The 22,284-nt window shown below is 46.9% G+C and overlaps 2 protein-coding genes across 2 annotated transcripts; one reads left to right on the top strand and one right to left on the bottom strand.

Moving 5' to 3' along the window:
- Positions 1-5,096: 5,096 nt before the first annotated feature.
- LOC118946483 (actin-binding protein WASF2-like) lies at positions 5,097-16,907 on the top strand. Its single transcript, XM_036971190.2, has 9 exons — positions 5,097-5,987; positions 7,857-8,021; positions 8,178-8,312; positions 10,639-10,792; positions 12,666-12,783; positions 13,080-13,201; positions 14,116-14,277; positions 14,492-14,979; positions 15,118-16,907. The coding sequence occupies exons 2-9, from the start codon at positions 7,889-7,891 to the stop codon at positions 15,273-15,275; spliced, it is 1,470 nt and encodes a 489-aa protein (XP_036827085.2). The 5' UTR covers positions 5,097-5,987; positions 7,857-7,888; the 3' UTR covers positions 15,276-16,907.
- A 2,976-nt stretch (positions 16,908-19,883) lies between these two features.
- Positions 19,884-21,418, bottom strand: LOC110487884 (G protein-coupled receptor 3-like). Its single transcript, XM_036971715.2, has one exon. It carries the CDS (start codon positions 21,408-21,410, stop codon positions 20,418-20,420), a length of 993 nt encoding a protein of 330 aa, XP_036827610.1. The 5' UTR covers positions 21,411-21,418; the 3' UTR covers positions 19,884-20,417.
- Between the last annotated feature and the right edge of the window lie 866 nt (positions 21,419-22,284).

Genomic DNA, 22,284 nt, shown 5'->3' with positions numbered 1-22,284 from the left:
GGTCAGAGTTTTAGATTATGACTAGAGACATTGTTCAGTTCACCTGAAGGGTCACTAGAAAATGGTGAAGGTTTAGGCGGGTCCCTCACCTAAAATCTCTCTTTCAAGCCTCCCTGCAGCCCAATAAAACAATCTGGGCAGTGGACACAACAATGGTTTGGGGAACCAGCCAGCCACTGCCTAGAGATTAGCCTGCCTAATCTGTGAACCTAGAATCAGTTAGGCAACACTGGCTGGTGTAGTTTAGCACTGAGCACACAACATGTCAACCATTGTTGAACATTAATAAAGTATACTATTCTTTTCAACTCTATTCTGTCTGGGACTTCTCTGTGCAGACCTGGGATCAAAGCCAATCTTTCATTCAAAACACTCACTTTAGTCACCTTCGCTTTATTAATCAATGCGATTTTATGTAGGCTTCCTTTTTAACATTTTTATAATCTATTTACTATGAGTTGAGTATTTAAAATGGTCTTTCACTGTGTGAAAATGACAGTAGTATTATTATTATGTGAGGTTAATGTTCCCTCTAAACTGCGGCCGTGCGCAGGAATGCAGCTTCCCCTTTGCCACACATATCAGCCTGCGGCAGAGAAACACGAGATTGAACTTCACTCCACTTTATAGAGTTTTCTCCCGTTAGTTAACGCTATCAACGGTTCCCTTTACTGTGGGAATTGTGATCGATTCAACGTAAATATTAACCACTTTCAATGCAACGTACCGAAACAAAACTAACTATGTAAGAGATTTTGTTTTAGGCAGAGTGCATGGATTCTAATTGCAATGGGCGCGTTTGAGCGGATCACTTTGTCAGATGGTCACCGCCTTTGAAAATGTGTTGCATTATGGGCCCAAAATTTTTTGTCTGACTTGTGCCTACAACTGCATGAACTTTACAAAAATGAACAAAAGGTCATGAGGTTTATGACTGCCGTTGCTCTTCACCAGCTTCATCCAGCAGCCATCGCCTGCATTGTGGGAGAATCTTGGCACCCACTGCACTAACCATAGGGAGATTGGACTGCCCTAACCATAAGGAGATTGGACTGCACTAACCATAGGGAGATTGGACTGCACTAACCATAGGGAGATTGGACTGCTCTAACCATAGGGAGATTGGATTGCTCTAACCACAGGGAGATTGGACTGCTCTAACCACAGGGAGATTGGACTGCTCTAACCACAGGGAGATTGGACAGCTCCAACCACAGGGAGACTGGACTGCTCTAACCACAGGGAGATTGGACTGCTCTAACCACAGGGAGATTGGACTGCTCTAACCACAGGGAGATTGGACTGCTCCAACCACTGGGAGATTGGACTGCTCCAACCACAGGGAGATTGGACTGCTCCAACCACAGGGAGATTGGACTGCTCTAACCATAGGTTAGACACAAAGTGTTGCCAATGATTTCCCAACCATCTGAGCATTGCCCCGAAGGCATTGGATGAGCAGGTCTGTAACTGTAGACAGTTTTGTCGTGTTCTCAGCAATTTGTGGAGAGGCGTTCCTGCAGCTCCTTCTGATAGTATGGCTGCTGAATGGCTAAGCCTAGTGGCTGAAGCAGTGCTGTCATGTGTTCTGCGTAGCAAGCGATCAGATGCCCTACATCGTTTGTTAGGCAGCTCTTACTCTGAACTTTTACGGAGAGAAGCAGGCAGAACAAGCGAAGCAAATGACTTGTCCATACGTGGGAAATGAACAAAACCCTTCTCATTTGCACTGTGAACTGTAGCTAAGCGAGTGCATATGGTCGGCATGGCAGGGGTTCTGTCATTTGCCGTAATCCAAGTGCACAAAATCTTTGAACAACGGAATGGATGTCTCGGTCTTTGAAGAACTGATGTGGACGCCATGGCAATAGGTGCATGTTCCACATTGAGGTTCCTGCTTGCCCTCTCAAAGATTTCAGACAAGGATATTTTCTGGTCGACCATCGCTGCCAGGCCGGCAGGCTGGACTGAACAATTCTTGAGCTGTGGTACATAGCATCATCCTCATCAGAGTGTTCATAGTCTGTGTCATTAGAGTGGGAGGCTCGTGTGGACAGTACGTCAGTGTCATCCGATTCAACAACCATGCTCCGTTCAGAGGTAGGGGTTGGGTTTGGTACCCGGCGGGGGAAGCCTGGCCAGGATGTTCTCGAGGGCAGACTCAGTGGTTGCCATACGACTGTCCAGTGACTTAATCTCCTTGCGCAGCTCAGTCTGTCGAGATTTGTGCCCAGGCGAGGATGAGCGATGACGTTTATTGAGCCGGCGGATCAAGAGGGGAGTGAGACCTGTCAATAGACCTGGAGCATTAGGAAGGATCGTTGATCTGTGTGGCAGACTCATCGGATGAGAATCCGGAGGCTCCACTCCCAAAGTGTGCAAGTTGAGATTTCAATTCTCTTGCTTTGAATTTCTGACAGTGAGCTGCAAGAGCTGCTAGCCTGTGCAGCCGCTTGAGCATGTTCAACTCCCAAGCAAAGAACGCAAAGTGTGTGCTCATCTGAGGCTGGGAGCTGTTTTTCACACTTGTTGACATGGGTGGAACGACATTCGTGTACTGCACTGAATCAGTGTGCAGAGAACGGATTTTCACATAAGAGAAGTCTGTTCCATGAAAAATGAAACAAAAAAATAGGTTTCTGTTTCGATGTGTCGCGGTGTATGCTTCGATTGCCTCCGTATCAGCTTCGGATGCTTCGAGAGAAAGTTATACTAACCTTGGATCCGACCCGTCGTGCTTCAGGGTCAAGAATCCCGCCTAAATATGTATCAAGATCCGGGCTCGAAACGGCCATCTACATGAAGCTGTCCGACTGGCACAGTCAAGTGTGGACTGTCAGTCTTGGCATTGGTGGACTCGGTTAAGCAAGGACAGCTGACCACTGCTGAGATTTGTGATCACAGCATAACTCCAAGCGAGGGAGTGGTAATGATGGATCAATGGGCTGGTGTGGCAGTCAAGCAGGGCCTGGCACGACACCACGGGTCAACAAGCTAACTAGCTACGGTAGCTATTTTTGGCTAACTTAGCTAACTAACTTCTGAGGTAACGGAATAGACCTGAAGCTAACTAGCTAGCTAGCTAGCACACAGAGATGGAAATGCCCCTAAAAAGCAATACAAGTAGCTAGTATGGGCGAGCACAATAACTAAGTAGGTTAGAGAAAAATCAACTACTCACGGCACTTCCTTGAGTCATTGAAGAATCATAATTTCATAAGAAAGTAATCCGAAGGGGTTTACTAGCATTCTCGTAACGTCAAACACATAAAAGTGAGAGTGAAGAAAAGACAGTGTGTCACGACACACCGCCTTCTATAGCGACAGGTCATGTGGGTACAAGTGAGGGTGTGACGTGACTGTAAACATCTTGGATATTAAGCATCTCGATCACATGGCGTGAAGGGGAAGCACATGTTCCCATAGGATGTTTGGCGACCAGTTACAAGAACAAAAGAGAACTTGATTTAACGCATTACTATCTATAAGGGCATAAAGCGTTAGAATATCTATCTTCAATATCTGAAGCCAAAATGTATAATATATTTATAGGAGCTGATCCGTCGTCAGTATTGTGGAATAATTCTAATGTTAAAGAAAGTTCTTGAATGGAGAAAGCTGATCCGAGACTCACTAAGCGAAAGTTCTCTCAGCACGGTGATGTTTTGAGAAACCTATGTTATATCTTCGGCCGTTGTAAGAAATAACTATTTTGGGGTGCGTTCAGTTCGTTTGAACGTTTGCCAGTGTTGGGGAAGCTACTCTAGTCTTTTGGGGTGCGTTCAGTTCGTTTGAACGTTTGCCAGTGTTGGGGAAGCTACTCTAGTCTTTTGGGGTGCGTTCAGTTCGTTTGAACGTTTGCCAGTGTTGGGGAAGCTACTCTACTCTTTTGGGGTGCGTTCAGTTCGTTCGAACGTTTGCCAGTGTTGGGGAAGCTACTCTACTCTTTTGGGGTGCGTTCAGTTCGTTTGAACGTTTGCCAGTGTTGGGAAAGCTACTCTACTCTTTTGGGGTGCGTTCAGTTCGTTTTAACGTTTGCCAGTGTTGGGGAAGCTACTCTGGAAATATGGTTTACCTAGCTACCAATTATTTCACACTACAAGAAATGAAGATACACTAAAGCTAACCTTAAGCTTAGTTACAGTCACTTAGAAAAAGTAGTTCACTACATTCAAACTACTTGGTGAAAAATTATCATAACTAAATCTGAAATATCATAGACTACAATCGCAACAAATCACAGTGTCAGATGTTAACAGAATGTGTAATTTAGCAGACTACATGTAACAGTATAACTTTAGACCGTCCCCTCGCCCATACCCGGGCCCCTCTGCACACATCAACAACAGTCACCCCTCGAAGCATCGTTACCCATCGCTCCACAAAAGCCGCCGCCCCTTGCAGAGCAAGGGAAACCACTACTTCAAGGTCTCAGAGCAAGTGACGTCACCGATTGAAACGCTATTTAGCGCGAACCACCGCTAACATAAGCTAGCCGTTTCACATCCGTTACATAAACACAACAAAAATTGAGAATTAGACAAAAAAGTGTTTCAGGTGAGATTTAAACAGGTCTGATGCCTGAAAAAGAAAGTACATTTGTGCCTACTTCACCCAAGAAGTGTGTAGTTCCAGTAGTTAGCTACAACACTACACAGGTAAAACATATTTGCATTTAGTTCAACTACCACCAAGCTGCTGAAAAATGTTATTCAAATGACTAAACTCAACAACAAAAAAAGAAACGCCCCTTTTCTATTGTTCAATTGAATGTTTATATACTAAAGGCAGCCCTGAAATTTGCTCAGTGACAAAATGTTTATTTATTTTTTGAGTTGGGTTGGGGGGGGGGGGGGGGGGGGGGGGTGATTATCTGACGACCAGTACAATGTGAAGACATTTATTGATTTCAAAGTTTCCATATTTTATAAGTGCAATACATAGTGATCTTCCATTGTACTAGTCTACTTACAATTTTCAGCACACTCGAACATTTCACAGATAGCATACTACACATGACGGTGACACGGTAGTTACAAACCTTTATAACCTCCTATTCTGCATAATAAGCTTCTATTCACTCTCAAAAGGCCAGTCATTCCTGGGATGTGTTCTAACCAAAGACCGTGAAATGCATGGGAGAAGCCATAGATGACGTCAGCCCATTGTTTCCTATGAGAATGCTCAGCTTGTTAAAATGAGCAGGAAGTGTCTTTTCAGCGTGTCGCAATCTTGCTACATGGAGGAGTTTTGGAAACATTTGTAAGCACATTTTGAGCTACTCTAGGAAGTGACGTTGCAGGACTGCTCAGTGCTGCCTCCTCTCATGGAGTATCTCAAATGGAAGGCCACCCGAGGTACTGCAGGCTTCCATTAGCAACTAAACGATACTTATAACTTTGTCTGTGTGTGACTTTAAAGTAATCGGTTCAACGACACACATCTGGTGAAATAAAAGCAATTATTGGTACCATTAACTGTATTCGAAAAAAAAAAAATATATCCACGAATATAGACTACGAAGATCGCAATTTCCCCATTCCACTATAATGGGGGATCGATGCTGTTTTCGAAAAACAATGCCGGCAGTACTGCGGTCGGCCTTCAACTCAAAATGATCAATGGGAGAGGACAGTCATTCTCCCCTGGTTCTAACCCGCTGAGAGCATACTCTGGAATGTGCGTTAATATCTCCACCCCTGCTACGCAAACTGCGGACAGATGTTTACGACTAGACTGGTGGAGTTACGTAGAGTACTTCCAAATGGCCATGTCCTCCCTGATGACACAGATTGCGATTGAGAGGAACCAATCGGCGCCTGGAATGTCGAAGCCTTGTCCAATCAGAAGTTCACAAATTTGAGACCTCTCTTTGTGATCTCCTTAGTCCCTCTGTTTACAGTAAATCTTTCATTTTTGTTGCTGCTGAAAGACTCCGAAAAGTAGAAACGAGTAATTTGACTGATTCTACAATTGGCCGTTTAACGGTAAGCGATCAGTGTTTATTTATCGCGTTTTTCTGAAGTTAATATAGAAGTATTGTTTTCTCCGACGATTTTCGGACATAATGAGGGGCGCTTTCAATTTTACTTCCTGCTAAACTGACAAGGCCGAGAGCCCAGGTTTCATGTCAACTTCCCTCGCCGTGACTATTGTAATGCAGTTTCTGGGTGTGTTGCTATGTTTAGGACTCAAAACAGGTCTCTTTCAGATTAGTTTTTATGTTGAGAAATACATTATTTGTCAGGTACAGAGTTGGGATAGGCTGTCTTGCTTTTGTGTCAGTGTAAAAGTCATGACACACTGATGCACTCAACTGTATGGTAGATAGTTTGTGCGATGGGACATCTGGCGTCATAACATTCTGTTTTAGTCAGGGAAGTTTTTTTTGTCTGTTTACGTCATACCCAAAGCTTGTAACCAACCTGTAAATATTAATCAAATGGGAAAAATGAGCTTGCCTGTCAAGTGAAATGCACCGACCAAGAAGACCATAGTAGCTACTGTACCCTGCTAGACAGTAGGCTAATTGTTTTAACTCCATAGAAGTGCTTTATAGTTTTATAGAGTGCTGAGACAGCAAATGCACATTCGTGTTTACTGGAAAAGCCGAGGATAATTCACTTGGGCTGTGGTTGTTCTAATGGGAGTTGGTGTTGACTAGAGCGACCCCGTGTGGCTGCTGGGTACATTACAGTATTATGGTGCCGGGGTTGATTGAGTCGAGTTCCATTCATGTCCCTACCATCTATAAATGTGTGTGTGTGTGTGTTGATCCTCCACCACCAGTCCACCATATCGTTTGCACTCCTCTCAGATGTATGCACATTGAAAGGGGGTTAAGGGAAGAGGGGAAGGACCAGAATAGAACCAGGCTGTGGTTTTGGTTCTGCTTTAGTCGTCTGTCTGCTACTCAGTCACATGATGCTTTATGGAACAGAATGAAACGTTTTTTTTCTTTTAAATGGTGGATAGAAACAGAGCGTCTCTAATCTGCATCGCAAAGACACATCCCTTTGTGACTTTTATTTCCCTCAACAACTTTAAACATCAGCTAACCGATCGCTGCAGTTGTACATAGTCCATCTGTAAATAGCCCATCCAATCTACCTACCTCATCCCCATACTGTTTTTATTTTATTTACTCTTCTGCTCTTTTGCACACCAGTATCTCTACTTGCACATCATCAATCTGCTCATTTATCACTCCAGTGTTAATCTGCTAAATTGTAATTATTCTCTCCTATGGCCTATTTATTGCCCACCTCCTCATGCCTTTTGCACACACTGTATATAGACTTTATTTTCTCTACTGTGTCATTGACTTGTTTATTGTGTTATTGTCTTGTTTATTGTTTACTCCATGTGTAACTCTGTGTTGTTGTATGTGTCGAACTGCTTTGCTTTATCTTGGCCAGGTCACAGTTGCAAATGAGAACTTGTTCTCAACTGGCCTACCTGGTTAAATAAAGGTGTTCTCAACTAGCCTACCTGGTTAAATAAAGGTGTTCTCAACTAGCCTACCTGGTTAAATAAAGGTGTTCTCAACTGGCCTACCTGGTTAAATAAAGGTGAAATAAAAATCATTAAAAAAAAAAAATCCCACTGTGGGATGTCTGATCTAGAAAACACATTTCTATCAGACCAGTAAAGTCTTCTCTATCTGACCAGTAAAGTCTTCTCTATCAGACCAGTAAAGTCTTCTCTATCTGACCAGTAAAGTCTTCTCTATCTGACCAGTAAAGTCTTCTCTATCAGACCAGTAAAATCTTCTCTATCTGACCAGTAAAGTCTTCTCTATCTGACCAGTCCATCTGTCTTTCTCACATGCCCCCCCCCCCTCGCTCCTCCTCCAGGGGAAGCCCACCGCCCCCCCTCCCGTCACAAAATGCCGTTGGTGACGAGGAACATCGAGCCTCGCCATGTGTGCCGCCAGGTGCTCCCCAGCACCATCCGCAGTGAGCTGGAGTGTGTCACCAACATCAGCCTCGCCAACATCATACGCCAGCTAGGCAGCCTCAGTAAGTTTCTGTCTCTCTGTGTGTGATGTGAGTTTATACCTAGGGAAATGCTTAATGCAATGAAATGTATGTGTATTGTAGTATGATTGTGTGTGTCTTGTTATGTAATCATGTGTGTAGTGTATGTAGGCTATAAATATACATTTGTTTGTGTAGGTAAGTATGCAGAGGATGTGTTTGGAGAGCTGTTTGTGCAAGCGGGGACGTTTGCTATCAGGGTGAACTCACTGGGTGAGAGAGTGGACCGTCTACAGGTCAAAGTCACCCAGCTCGACCCTAAAGAGGAGGAGGGTAAGAGACTGACATTATACACAGGGATGTAACGATCGGTGCCCGGGTTCAAATTATTTAAGATATGAGTCCATTGGTCCCCAGTTCAAATGATTAAGATATGAGTGCATCGGTCTCCGGTTCAAATGATTAAGATATGAGTGCATCGTTCTCCGGTTCAAATGATTAAGAAATGAGTGCATTGGTCTCCGGTTCAAATGATTAAGATATGAGTGCATCGGTCCCTGGTTCAAATGATTAAGATATGAGTGCATCGGTCTCCAGTTCAAATGATTAAGATATGAGTGCATCGGTCCCTGGTTCAAATGATTAAGATATGAGTGCATCGGTCTCCGGTTCAAATGATTAAGATATGAGTGCATCGGTCCCTGGTTCAAATGATTAAGATATGAGTGCATCGGTCCCTGGTTCAAATGATTAAGATATGAGTGCATCGGTCTCCAGTTCAAATTATTAAGATATGAGTGCATCGGTCCTTGGTTCAAATGATTAAGATATGAGTGCATCGGTCTCCAGTTCAAATTATTAAGATATGAGTGCATCGGTCCTTGGTTCAAATGATTAAGATATGAGTGCATCGGTCCCCGGTTCAAATGATTAAGATATGAGTGCATCGGTCCCCAGTTCAAATTATTAAGATATGAGTGCATCGGTCCCCGGTTCAAATGAGGGGTGAGGGGGGGGTCCGTGCCCAATTTCCCATAAGGCTAAGCTTAGGTGCCCACATACACTATAGACATATTGATGGGTTCTGATTTCTTATTTCTGAAATATACTTATTCATTTCACTGATGGTGAGAGGGTAATGTATCATGTTTACATTATGTCAGGATATGTCACTCACTGATGGTGAGAGGGTAATGTATAACATTTACATTATGTCAGGATATGTTACTCACTGATGGTGAGAGGGTAATGTATCACGTTTACATTATGTCAGGATATGTCACTCACTGAGGGAGAGAGGGTAATGTATCACGTTTACATTATGCCAGGATATGTCACTCACTGAGGGAGAGAGGGTAATGTATAACGTTTACATTATGTCAGGATATGTTATCGTTAGCCATCAGGGATCCTATGGGAGGAGAAGAGAAACAGCCTGGTGCCCACATACACTATAGATATATACACACCCACCCCCACACACACACACACACACACACACACACACACACACACACACACACACACACACACACCCCCCAGCTCGGCGACGCCCAGCTCATGAGCTCCATCAGCAGCAGGTTTATGATGGAAAATAAATGTGATTTTGCAACAAATGTGTGTGTCGAATACTTTCGCATTGAACCGAATCGATTCGTTCCTCTAATCAAACCGAATCGCATTGATTCGTTCCTCTAATCAAACCGAATCGCATGGATTCGTTCCTCTAATCAAACCGAATCGCATCGATTCGTTCCTCTAATCAAACCGAATCGCATGGATTCGTTCCTCTAATCAAACCGAATCGCATGGATTCGTTCCTCTAATCAAACCGAATCGCATGGATTCGTTCCTCTAATCAAACCGAATCGCATGGATTCGTCCCTCTAATCAAACCGAATCGCATCGATTCGTTCCTCTAATCAAACCGAATCGATTTGTCCCTCTAATCAAACCGCATCGATTCGTCCCTCTAATCGACTCGCATCGATTCGTCCCTCTAATCAAACCGAATCGATTCGTCCCTCTAATCAAACCGCATCGATTCGTCCCTCTAATCAAACCGCATCGATTCGTCCCTCTAATCAAACCGCATCGATTCGTCCCTCTAATCAAACCGAATCGATTCGTCCCTCTAATCAAACCGCATCGATTCGTCCCTCTAGTCAAACCGCATCGATTCGTCCCTCTAATCAAACCGCATCGATTCGTCCCTCTAATCAAACCGCATCGATTCGTCCCTCTAATCAAACCGAATCGATTCGTCCCTCTAATCAAACCGAATCGATTCGTCCCTCTAATCAAACCGAATCGATTCAAACTAAAACGTATCGTATCGGAGCCCATGTATCTAGAAATGTATCCTACCGTCTTGAAAGGGAAATATGCACATCCCTCATTATAAACCACAGGGTGGTTTCCCAGACACAGTTTAAGCGACTAAAAAACTATGGGGAATCTTAATTGAACGTGATTTTTCAGTTCCTACCTGGTACGACCCATGTCCAGTAAACATAACAACAGCCCTGTGTTTAGTATTCAAGACAGAATTCAGTAGATGTAATGCAACAGATACCGTTTGCTTTTGTCTCAAATACTAACCCTAACTCTCTCTGTCTCCTTCTCTCCTTCTCTATCTCCCTCAATCCATCTCTCCCAGTCTCTCTGCAGGCCATCACCCAGAAGAAAGCGTTTCATAGTAATCTGACTCAGGACCAGCAGTTATTCTGTAGACCCTCTTTACCACTGCCTGTACAGGAGACTTATCTGATCTGCAATCCTCCTCCACCACTCAATAACCTCAGCCAGTACAGGTACACACACACACACACACCTCAGCCAGTACAGGTACACACACACACCTCAACCAGTACAGGTACACACACACACACACACCTCAGCCAGTACAGGTACACACACACACACACACACCTCAGCCAGTACAGGTACACACACACACACACACCTCAGCCAGTACAGGTACACACACACACCTCAACCAGTACAGGTACACACACACACACACACCTCAGCCAGTACAGGTACACACACACACACACACACCTCAGCCAGTACAGGTACACACACACACACACACCTCAGCCAGTACAGGTACACACACACACCTCAACCAGTACAGGTACACACACACACCTCAGCCAGTACAGGTACACACACACACACACACACCTCAGCCAGTACAGGTACACACACACACCTCAACCAGTACAGGTACACACACACACACACACCTCAGCCAGTACAGGTACACACACCTCAGCCAGTACAGGTACACACACACACCTCAGCCAGTACAGGTACACACACACACCTCAGCTAAGGGGAGGACGGCTCATAATAATGGCGTGAATGGAATGGTATCAAACACATTAACTTTTTCCATTCATTTTTATATATATATATATATATATAAAAATATATGTATATATATGTGTATGTATGTATGTATGTATGTATGTATGTATGTATGTATGTATGTATGTATGTATGTGTCTGTGTCACTACATGGCCAAATGTATGTGAGGCCTGGCTCACAGTCGGAGTCCAATTCATCCCAAAGGTATTTGATGAGGTTGAGTTCAGGGCTCTGTGCAAGCAAGTCAAGTTATTCCACACTGATCTCGACAAACCATTTCTGGATGGACTTCACTTTGTGCACGGGGGTATTGTCATGCTGAAACAGGAAAGGGCCTTCCCCAAACTGTTGCCACAAAGTTGGAAGCACAGAATCATCTAGAATGTCATTGTGTGCTGTAGCGTTAATATTTCTCTTCATTGGAACTAAGGGGCCTGAACCATGAAAAACAGCCCCAGACCATTATTCCTACTCCACCAAACATTACAGTTGGCACTATGCATTGGGGCGGGTAGTGTTCTCCTGGAATCCGCCAAACCCAGATTCGACTGCCGGACTGCCAGATGGTGAAATGTCATTCATCACTCCAGAGAACACGTTTCCACTGCTCCAGAGTCCAATGGGAGCGAGCTTTACACCCCTCCAGCCAAGGTTGGCATTGATCTTAGGCTGCTCGGCCATGGAAAACCATCTCATGAAGCTCCCAACTAACAGTGCTTGTGCTGACGTTGCTTCCAGAGGCACTAAGGACAACATTTTAATGCTCTTCAGCACTCTGCAGTCCCGTTCTGTGAGCTTGTGTGGCCTACCACTTCACTGCTGAGCCGTTGTTGCTCCTAGACGTTCAGCACTTACAGTTGACAGGGGCAGCTCTAGCAGGGCAGAAATGTAAAGAACTGACTTGTTGGAAAGGTGGCATCCTATGACGTTACCACATTGAAATTCAGTGAGCTCTTCAGTAAGGGCCATTTTACTGCCATTGTTTGTCTATGGAGATTGCATGGCGGTGTGCTCGATTTTATACACCGGTCAGCAACGTGGGTGGCTGAAATAGCCAAATCCACTCATTTTGAAGGGGTGTCCACATACTTTTGTGTATGTAGTGTACTTTTTGAAGGCACTGTAGCTGGCTAGACTACCGTTCTGAAATGTTTAGCTGACATGCCTAATTCAGTGACAAACTTTCTCCTTGTCTATTCTACTATTCATACTCTTTTTTTGGGGGGTTGGGGCCCCTAAGCGACCCTGCACACACACACACACACATACACACACACACACACACTGATTTAGCCTGTTGTCATGATTAGGGACGATGGGAAGGATGCTCTGAAGTTCTACACCGACCCGTCTTACTTCTTTGACCTGTGGAAGGAGAAGATGCTGCAGGACACCAAGGACATCATGAAGGAGAGACGCAAACACAGGGTAACACGCACACACACACACACACACACACACACTTCAATTTGACAGTAGTTTGTTTTTGGCCTGTTGGGAAATGTACGTCCTCTTCTTTAAACACGGTATTGAAATGCACTTATAGCTTAGTTAAACACTCTTTTATGTTTATTTTTGACTCTTTCCCCCCCCCCCTCTCTTTTTCTCCCCCCTCTCTCTCTTTCTCCCCCCCTCTCTCTCTTTCTCCCCCCCCTCTGTCTCTCTCTCTCTCTGTCCCTCTCTCTCTTTCTCACCCCCCTCTCTTTCTCTATCTGTCTGAGTAGAAGGAGAAGAAGGACAATCAAAATATGCGGACTCTGAATCCCAGAAAGATCAAGACCAGAAAGGATGAGTGGGAACGACGCAAGATGGGGGAAGAGTTTGTGGTACCCAAGAATGACATGGGGTGAGAGATGGAGAGAGAATGAGAAAAAAAGAGAGCGATGGAGAGAGAATGAGAACAGGGTGAGGGAGTGAGAACAGGGTGAGGGAGTGAGAACAGGGTGAGGGAGTGAGAACAGGGTGAGGGAGTGAGAACAAGGTGAGGGAGTGAGAACAAGGTGAGGGAGTGAGAACAAGGTGAGGGAGTGAGAACAGGGTGAGGGAGTGAGAACAAGGTGAGGGAGTGAGAACAAGGTGAGGGAGTGAGAACAGGGTGACGGAGTGAGAACAAGGTGAGGGAGTGAGAACGGAGACAGAGGCTATATGAAGTGGAGAAGGAGAGAGTGAGAACAGGGTGAGGGAGAGAACAGGGTGAGGGAGTGAGAACAAGGTGAGGGAGTGAGAATGGAGAGAGAGGCTATATGAAGTGGAGAAGGAGAGAGTGAGAACAGGGTGAGGGAGTGAGAACAGGGTGAGGGAGTGAGAACAGGGTGAGGGAGTGAGAACAGGGTGAGGGAGTGAGAACAGGGTGAGGGAGTAAGAACAAGGTGAGGGAGTGAGAAGGGAGAGAGAGGCTATATGAAGTGGAGAAGGAGAGAGTGAGAACAGGGTGAGGGAGTGAGAACAGGGTGAGGGAGTGAGAACAGGGAGAGAGAGGCTATATGAAGTGGAGAAGGAGAGAGTGAGAACAGGGTGAGGGAGTGAGAACAGGGTGAGGGAGTGAGAACGGAGAGAGAGGCTATATGAAGTGGAGAAGGAGAGAGTGAGAGAATATGAAGGAGGGAGGTTCTGAGTCTGTAGGGGAGAGGGTTGTCCTATAGAATGGTTTTAAACGGTTTAATTGTGGTGTCATGTCATTGATCAAAAATACTATTTTTTTTTTTTGTGTGTGTGTTTTGTTGTTGTTGTCTGTGCACCCATGTATCTTGGTGTGTGTAGAGAATCTCTCGAGGGTCTGAATGGCAGTATTGGTTCAGGAGAAGGCTGTTATTCCCCTGATGGTTTAGACCAGAGTACAGGGTCGTACGCCTTCGATCCCGGCTCCCCCCTCCCTCCCCCCGCTCCCGATGACTTCCTGCCCCCTCCACCCCCAGACATGACGTAAGTAGAGGATGGAGGGGAACAGTGTTTGCACCTCATAATTGACCAAATACTGTAGTTTTTACACATTTTGTGCTAATTTAGCATTGCTAACGTTAGCGTCTACTCGCCAGTCAACACCCTTCATCTCCAGTGGTCAGAATTGTTTGGATACAGAGCATTTTGGAGAACCCGTGCCCTGTTCCTAATCCATCCCGTGCGCTCTCATTGGCAGGTATGACGGACAGTACGGAGGACCATCCCAGAAGCGCACCAGCGTTCTGAGCCCCACACACCCTCCTCCAGCCCCTCCCATGACCTCTTCTGCTTCCAGTGGCTCCCGGCCCAACCTGGCCCCTCCCCCTGCCCCACCTCCCCCTCCCCCCTCTGGCTTGGGGATCCCTCCCCCTCCCCCCTCTGGATTTGACTCCTCCCCTCCTGCTCCCCCTCCTCTCTTCTCCTCTGCCTATCCCTCCCCCCCTGCCCCACCTTCTCCTCTCTCCCAGACCACCATCTCTCCACCTCCTCCCCCCTCTCTCCCCCAGGGTGGTGGCGCCCCTCCTCCTCCTCCTCCCCCACCTCCCCCAGGCCCTCCTCCCCCCTCTTCTGGCCTCCCCCCTCCCTCCTTCTCCATTGGGGCTCCCCCTCCTCTCAAACCCACCCAGGTTCAGCCAGAAGCCCCCGCTGACGCTCACAATGACTTGCTGTCAGCTATCCGGCAAGGTACGACACACACACACACACACACACACACACACACACACACACACACACACACACACACACACACACACACACACACAGATAGAGATACCAGTACACATAAACACACCCTAAAACCCCCCCCGCTCTCTCTTGCAGGTTTTAATCTTCGTAAAGTGGAGGAACAGAAAGAGCAGGAGAAGAAGGATAACTATGGCAACGACGTAGCGGCCATCTTGTCTCGCCGTATTGCTGTGGAATGCAGCGACAGCGAAGACGACTCCTCAGAGTTGGACGATGACGATTGGTCCGAGTGAGGCCTCCTTCGCCACCACCACCATCGTGGTCTTCCTCAGTCCTCCTCAGAGAGAATGCATCATGTCCTTTTGCCATTACTTCTTTATAACCAATGATCTGAGGAGTAGAGTGCCAAAGACAAGTGTGTCCTCTTCCACACTCCTGTCTAAGCCAGTCACATTCCCCCCTGTGCCAGTCACATTCCCCCCGTGTGCCAGTCACATTCCCCCCGTGTGCCAGTCACATTCCCCCCGTGTGCCAGTCACATTCCCCCCGCGTGCCAGTCACATTCCCCCCGTGTGCCAGTCACATTCCCCCCGTGTGCCAGTCACATTCCCCCCTGTGCCAGTCACATTCCCCCCTGTGCCAGCCACATCCCCCCGTGTGCCAGTCACATTCCCCCGTGTGCCAGCCACATTCCCCCCGTGTGCCAGTCACATTCCCCCGTGTGCCAGCCACATTCCCCCCGTGTGCCAGCCACATTCCCCCCGTGTGCCAGTCACATTCCCCCGTGTGCCAGCCACATTCCCCCCGTGTGCCAGCCACATTCCCCCGTGTGCCAGCCACATTCCCCCGTGTGCCAGTCACATTCCCCCCGTGTGCCAGCCACATTCCCCCCGTGTGCCAGCCACATTCCCCCCGTGTGCCAGCCACATTCCCCCCGTGTGCCAGCCACATTCCCCTGCGTGCCAGTCACATTCCCCCCGTGTGCCAGTCACATTCCCCCCGTGTGCCAGTCACATTCCCTGTATGTTTTTTGTTGAACTTAACTGATAGCCGATGACTTCAGTATGGAGAACGGTCCAAATATCAAAAACCAAATTATTTCTAAAGGGCACATGGCCAAAGTGTGTGTGTGTGTGTGTGTGTGTGTGGTAATGAGAATTATACTCACAGATAACATAGTATACCGTATAGATATTGATCCTTACATACAGACGAACAGTCCCATAATGGTATAACTGAGGAACTGTGTTAAGAATCATATTTTACTTTATGATAGTTATAGATGTGCTAAAGAAGACACACCAAAAGTTTTTTTTCTTATTGCAGTTTTTGTTTTTTTCCCCTGTCTTTCGCTCTATTGTTGGCATGGAAATGGTTACCTAGGTGACGGAGGGACTCATTAACAGGTGGGGGGGGGGGTTTAGAAATATAATGTATTTATCTATAAATAGGTTCAGCTGAATGTCCCCCTTTCTAAACATTCTGAAATGTTTTGATTCAGCTCTGGCTCAATAAAACTATGTCCCCCTGTCAGTCAAAACATGCTCTGCCCAATGAGTGATCCCTCTCTTGCCCTAGTCCCGCCCCTCCTTAAGTGCCTTTGCTTTTCATGTTTATGTGCGAGGAGGACGACGTTACCCTTGGACACTGATCTAGGGTCAGGTTTGTTTTTCGTTCCCATCCCCATAGGATTGGATGATGCGTAACTGATCTTAGATCTGTGTCTGAGACAAGTTGATCGTCTTCTGTTTTAAGTGCCTTCTGTTTGTTTTAAATCCAAAGTGTAAAGCCACAATCAGACCTGAACATGTTGTTGTTGTTATTATTATTATTCAACCATATGTTTCCGCTTGTCCCGTGGGTCTCGACGTTTTCCGTGAGGATTATCAGAATAATAAAGATGAAGTACAGTGTTTGTGTGTCAATGAGTTCCTGTCCAGTTTTTGTCCATGTGTTTTTCTTTCTCAGTCCAGATGTTTCGAGATCCTCCTATAGAGGAACGTGGAGTTGGATTGGACACACCCTTTCAGAATTGTCCTTCAGCATCACTTGCCAGTCCCTGAAATGGACCCCCCCCCCAGCAGAAAGAAACAGAGGGAGACCCAGAAACATCTGGAGTAGAGGAGACCAGGCAGAAACAGAGGGAGACCCAGAAACATCTGGAGTAGAGGAGACCAGGCAGAAAGAAACAAAGGGAGACCCAGAAACATCTGGAGTAGAGGAGACCAGGCAGAAAGAAACAAAGGGAGACCCAGAAACATCTGGAGTAGAGGAGACCAGGCAGAAAGAAACAGAGGGAGACCCAGAAACATCTGGAGTAGAGGAGACCAGGCAGAAAGAAACAAAGGGAGACCCAGAAACATCTGGAGTAGAGGAGACCAGGCAGAAAGAAACAGAGGGAGACCCAGAAACATCTGGAGTAGAGGAGACCAGGCAGAAAGAAACAAAGGGAGACCCAGAAACATCTGGAGTAGAGGAGTCCAGGCGGAAATAACAGAGTGACGTGGAAACTTGGCACGAACTGAGTGCGATGTAGGACATTCTTCGAGTGCCCAGTGCAGAATATTTAGATGTTCCTGTTTAATATACAGTACCAGTCAAAAGTTCTACTCATTCCAGGGTTTTTCTTTATTTTATTTTTTACAATTTTCTACATTGTAGAATAAAAACAAATACATAAACTATGAAACAACACATATGGAATCATGTAGTAACCCAAAAAATGTTCAACAAATTCAAATATATTTGAGATTCTTCAAAGTAGCCACCCTTTGCCTTGATGACAGCTTTGGTATCATTACCATTTGGGTGGAAACCTACCTACAGCCACTTAAAAGTTTGTTTTTGGACAATAATTTCTTCAAGTTTATATTCTAATTGTGTCTGGACGAAGTTGTCTTTATTGATCTGTTTGTCAATGTCATCAGGGTACGCTGTCATCAGGGTACGCTGCCAACAGGGTACGCCGTCATCAGGGTACGCTGCCAACAGGGTACGCCGTCATCAGGGTACGCTGCCAACAGGGTACGCCGTCATCAGGGTACGCCGTCAACAGGGTACGCCGTCAACAGGGTACGCTGTCAACAGGGTACGCTGTCAACAGGGTACGCTGCCAACAGGGTACGCCGTCAACAGGGTACGCCGTCAACAGGGTACGCCGTCATCAGGGTACGCCGTCAACAGGGTACGCCGCCAACAGGGTACGCCGTCAACAGGGTACGCCATCATCAGGGTACGCTGTCATCAGGATACGCCGTCAACAGGGTACGCCGTCATCAGGGTACGCTGTCAACAGGGTACGCCGTCATCAGGGTACGCCGTCAACAGGGTACGCCGTCAACAGGGTACGCCGTCATCAGGGTACGCTGTCATCAGGGAACGCTGTCAACAGGGTACGCCGTCAACAGGGTACGCCGTCAACAGGGTACGCCGTCAACAGGGTACGCCGTCATCAGGGTACGCCGTCATTTGTCGTAGAATTGCCTCTTTAACTGGGCAAGTCAGTTAAGAATAAATTCTTATTTACAATGAAGGCCTATACCGGCTAATGAAGGCCTGTACCGGCTAATGAAGGCCTGTACCGGCTAATGAAGGCCTGTACCGGCTAATGAAGGCCTGTACCTGCTAATGAAGGTCTGTACCGGCTAATGAAGGCCTGTACCGGCTAATGAAGGCCTGTACCGGCTAATGAAGGCCTATACCGGCTAATGAAGGCCTGTACCGGCTAATGAAGGCCTATACCGGCTAATGAAGGCCTGTACCGGCTAATGAAGGCCTATACCGGCTAATGAAGGCCTGTACCGGCTAATGAAGGCCTATACCGGCTAATGAAGGCCTGTACCGGCTAATGAAGGCCTATACCGGCTAATGAAGGCCTGTACCGGCTAATGAAGGCCTATACCGGCTAATGAAGGCCTGTACCGGCTAATGAAGGCCTGTACCGTCTAATGAAGGCCTGTACCGGCTAATGAAGGCCTGTACCGGCTAATGAAGGCCTGTACCGGCTAATGAAGGCCTGTACCGGCTAATGAAGGCCTGTACCGGCTAATGAAGGCCTATACCGGCTAATGAAGGCCTGTACCGGCTAATGAAGGCCTGTACCGGCTAATGAAGGCCTATACCGGCTAATGAAGGCCTATACCGGCTAATGAAGGCCTGTACCGGCTAATGAAGGCCTGTACCGGCTAATGAAGGCATGTACCGGCTAATGAAGGCCTGTACCGGCTAATGAAGGCCTGTACCGGCTAATGAAGGCATGTACCGGCTAATGAAGGCCTGTACCAGCTAATGAAGGCCTATACCGGCTAATGAAGGCATGTACCGGCTAATGAAGGCCTATACCGGCTAAACCCAGACGACGCTGGGACTCCCAATCATGGCCTGGATTCCAACCAGGGACTGTAGTGACACCTCTTGCACTGAGATGCAGAGCCTTAGACCACTACGCCAAATATATTCATAAAATAAAGAAGAATCGTATCTGATATAGCCTAACGCCCAGGTTCTACGCTATATACGTTGAGCCACGCAAACAGGTACAATGGCTTAAATTATGACTATCCGATCTCCTCATCACTTTAAAAATGGCCGGTTATATTACATCGGTCTGCAAATGCAATGATGCTTTATTTTAAAGGTGCATTTATATGTTCGAAAATTAGTTTCCCCAAATTTCAAACTCACTCGTTTCTGATGAATGTACTTAATTGTTATTGAAACTCACTCGTTGCTCAATCAGGTACTTAATTGTTACCCAGAAATGATTTGATATTGAGATAAAAAATTGCTGCGTTGGAACTTTAAGTCAGTTGAGTCAGTGTGTGTGTGTGTGTGTGTGTGTGTGTGTGTGTGTGTGTGTGTGTGTGTGCGCGCGAGTAAAATGAGGGAAACCCTACTTCAGGTTTTGCATACAAAATAAATTTGCTTTTATTTTGAAGTAGAAAAAGACAACATTTGTACATTTTATAAAAAACAACATTGTGCAAACTGAAACCTTTTCAGAGATAGTCACAGTGCCTTTGACAGTGCCCTTTCTAAGTGTTCTGGAGTTCACCGACAGCAGCATAGTATATAAGTCCCAACAAACCATCCAAAGGCTTATAAAATAATATCTTATAATAGTATCATTGTATAGACCCACTTTCCCGTGCTCCTAAAGCAAATATGTTGGATCCAGATGAATTACGTTGGACCTCTGTGATTGCATCAGACTGGATGGTCTACATGTTAGGTGAGGATGAGGCACATGTTAAGATGATACAGTACGTCACATTTGATTCCAGCTGATTCCAAGATGGCTGTCTTCTGGAACAGTACATTCTCATTGCTTCTTATCTGGAGTGCAAGTGATGATGATGTTCTCTTTTGATTTTTCACGTATATGGGGCAGTCAATGTAGCTGTGTGTGTGTGTGTGTGTGTGTGTGTGTGTCCATCCTACACATCAACAGGCCTGTGTGTGTTGTGTCTGTGAGGACAGCAGGCATGCAGCAGCACCAGTCGTATGTCTCTGTTCCTCAGGCTATACAGCAGAGGGTTGAGCAGAGAGTTCCCTGCCGCCGGCACTAGCGTAGCGTACGTATACAAGGGCGAGCTAGATGCGTCGCCCAGCAAACCGTAGAGGGCGAAGGGCGTCCAGCAGCTGACGAACACTCCGAGGACTAACAACAGCCGAGAGAGTCCCTTACCCCGGCCCCCGTGCTTGCTGGCATACGATTGGTCGTCAGGCAGGAAGTGTCTCTGCGTGGCGATGGCGTGGGCGTGCCTCCTTGCGACACGGCATATCCCGGTGTACAGCTGCAGCGTGACCATGACGACCAGAAGGAAGCCGCCGCAGAGCAACGACAGGTATGTCCGGGTCAGGGGTCGCGCAACGGAACAGGATGTGATGTCATTGAGGCAGTGCCACCCCAGCACCGGCCCCGAGCCAATCAGACAAGACCCCAGCCAGACGAGTGCCAGAAGACCAGCGGCACAGCGGCGCGAGTGGCGGGAGCCGTAGGTGAGGGCTTGGCTTAGAGACAGGTAACGATCCAGGGCCACACCCATCAGGCTGAGGAGGGAGGCCGTCAGTGATGTCGCCAGCAACCCTGACGTCATCAGCTCCGACCAATCAGTGGGCTCCACACAAAACAGGAAGAGGAAGTGGAGGATCAAGGCCACGCCCGCCAGCAGGTCGGCTAATGCCAGGCTGGCGAGGAGTAGGAAGACAGGAGCACGGAGAGAAGGCGTAGCCAAGATGGCAGCCACTACGATGGCGTTTTCGGACACGATGAGAGTTCCCGATACGCACAGTGCCACTCCCCATAGGCTGAGAGGAGAGGCCTCAGGCACGGCCGTGGGATCTGATTGGTCCAGCAGGGAAAGAGGTGAAGACATCCCTGAACCTGAAGACTCCTCGAACCAGACGTCAGAGTCATTTTGGGTCATTATGGGTCAAACACACCACACCTGAGAGAGAGAGAGTGAGAGAGAGAGAGAGAGAGAGAGAGAGAGAGAGGAGACAGAGAGAGAGACAGAGAGAGAGAGGAGACAGAGAGAGAGAGAGAGAGAGGAGACAGAGAGAGAGACAGAGAGACAGAGAGAGGAGACAGAGAGAGAGAGAGAGGAGACAGAGAGAGGATACAGAAATGTTAATACACGTTGTTACTGTACTAATAGTAGCAGCTCTTCCTCTCCTTCTGTCTTCCCTGCATGTGAGTAACCCTGAGCTGGGACTGCATCTCAATAGTCTACAGTGGCTTCCTCTCCTGGGTCTTCGGCCACTTCGTCCATCTGTCAATAGGTCCGGGCCTTTATGACACACGAGGAAGGGCACTTGAACTACTGGTCCAACTCAAACTGCTCTCTCAAAGGAGAGACTCAGCACCTCACATTGCTCCTCACATTGCTCTGGGACCATTCTATTCCATTGCTATGGAACCATTCCATTCCATTGCTATGGGACCATTCCATTCCATTGCTATGGGACCATTCCATTCCATTGCCTGATCTCTACTCTTCTCTCTGAAATGTTCACCCCCCCCCCCCCCTCATTGATTTACAAGGTATAGAAAGCAATGTAAGACATATGGTGAAAAGTCCCTGTCTAGCCTACGTCCATCCAATGCTTTTTAATCCATGAGGGGGAGTGAAGGAGTGCACACTCCAGGGAGAAGGGGGAGAAGACTGCAACCCTTCTCGTGTCTCCTCTCCACTCTTCTCCTATAGTACAGTAGTGGGGAGTGTTTTGTAACAGATTTCCAGCATCTTTAAACACCATGTCAACATGCTCTGGCTCTGATAAATCATTCGACGTTTACAA

The sequence above is a fragment of the Oncorhynchus mykiss genome, chromosome 30 (assembly GCF_057628025.1).
Source record: "Oncorhynchus mykiss isolate SJ-2025 chromosome 30, ASM5762802v1, whole genome shotgun sequence".
Lineage (NCBI taxonomy): Eukaryota > Metazoa > Chordata > Actinopteri > Salmoniformes > Salmonidae > Oncorhynchus > Oncorhynchus mykiss.
Note: the sequence above shows the minus strand (reverse complement) of the source record. Positions and strands in the feature narration are given on the sequence as shown.

Excerpts from the sequence above, each read along its gene's own strand:
- LOC118946483 (XM_036971190.2), top strand. The coding sequence starts at position 7,889 with ATGCCGTTGGTGACGAGGAACATCGAGCCTCGCCATGTGTGCCGCCAG. Across the intron at positions 8,022-8,177 it reads ACGCCAGCTAGGCAGCCTCA|GTAAGTATGCAGAGGATGTG; the intron begins GTAAGTTTCTGT and ends TTGTTTGTGTAG. Across the intron at positions 13,202-14,115 it reads GTACCCAAGAATGACATGGG|AGAATCTCTCGAGGGTCTGA; the intron begins GTGAGAGATGGA and ends TGGTGTGTGTAG.
- LOC110487884 (XM_036971715.2), bottom strand. The coding sequence starts at position 21,410 with ATGACCCAAAATGACTCTGACGTCTGGTTCGAGGAGTCTTCAGGTTCA.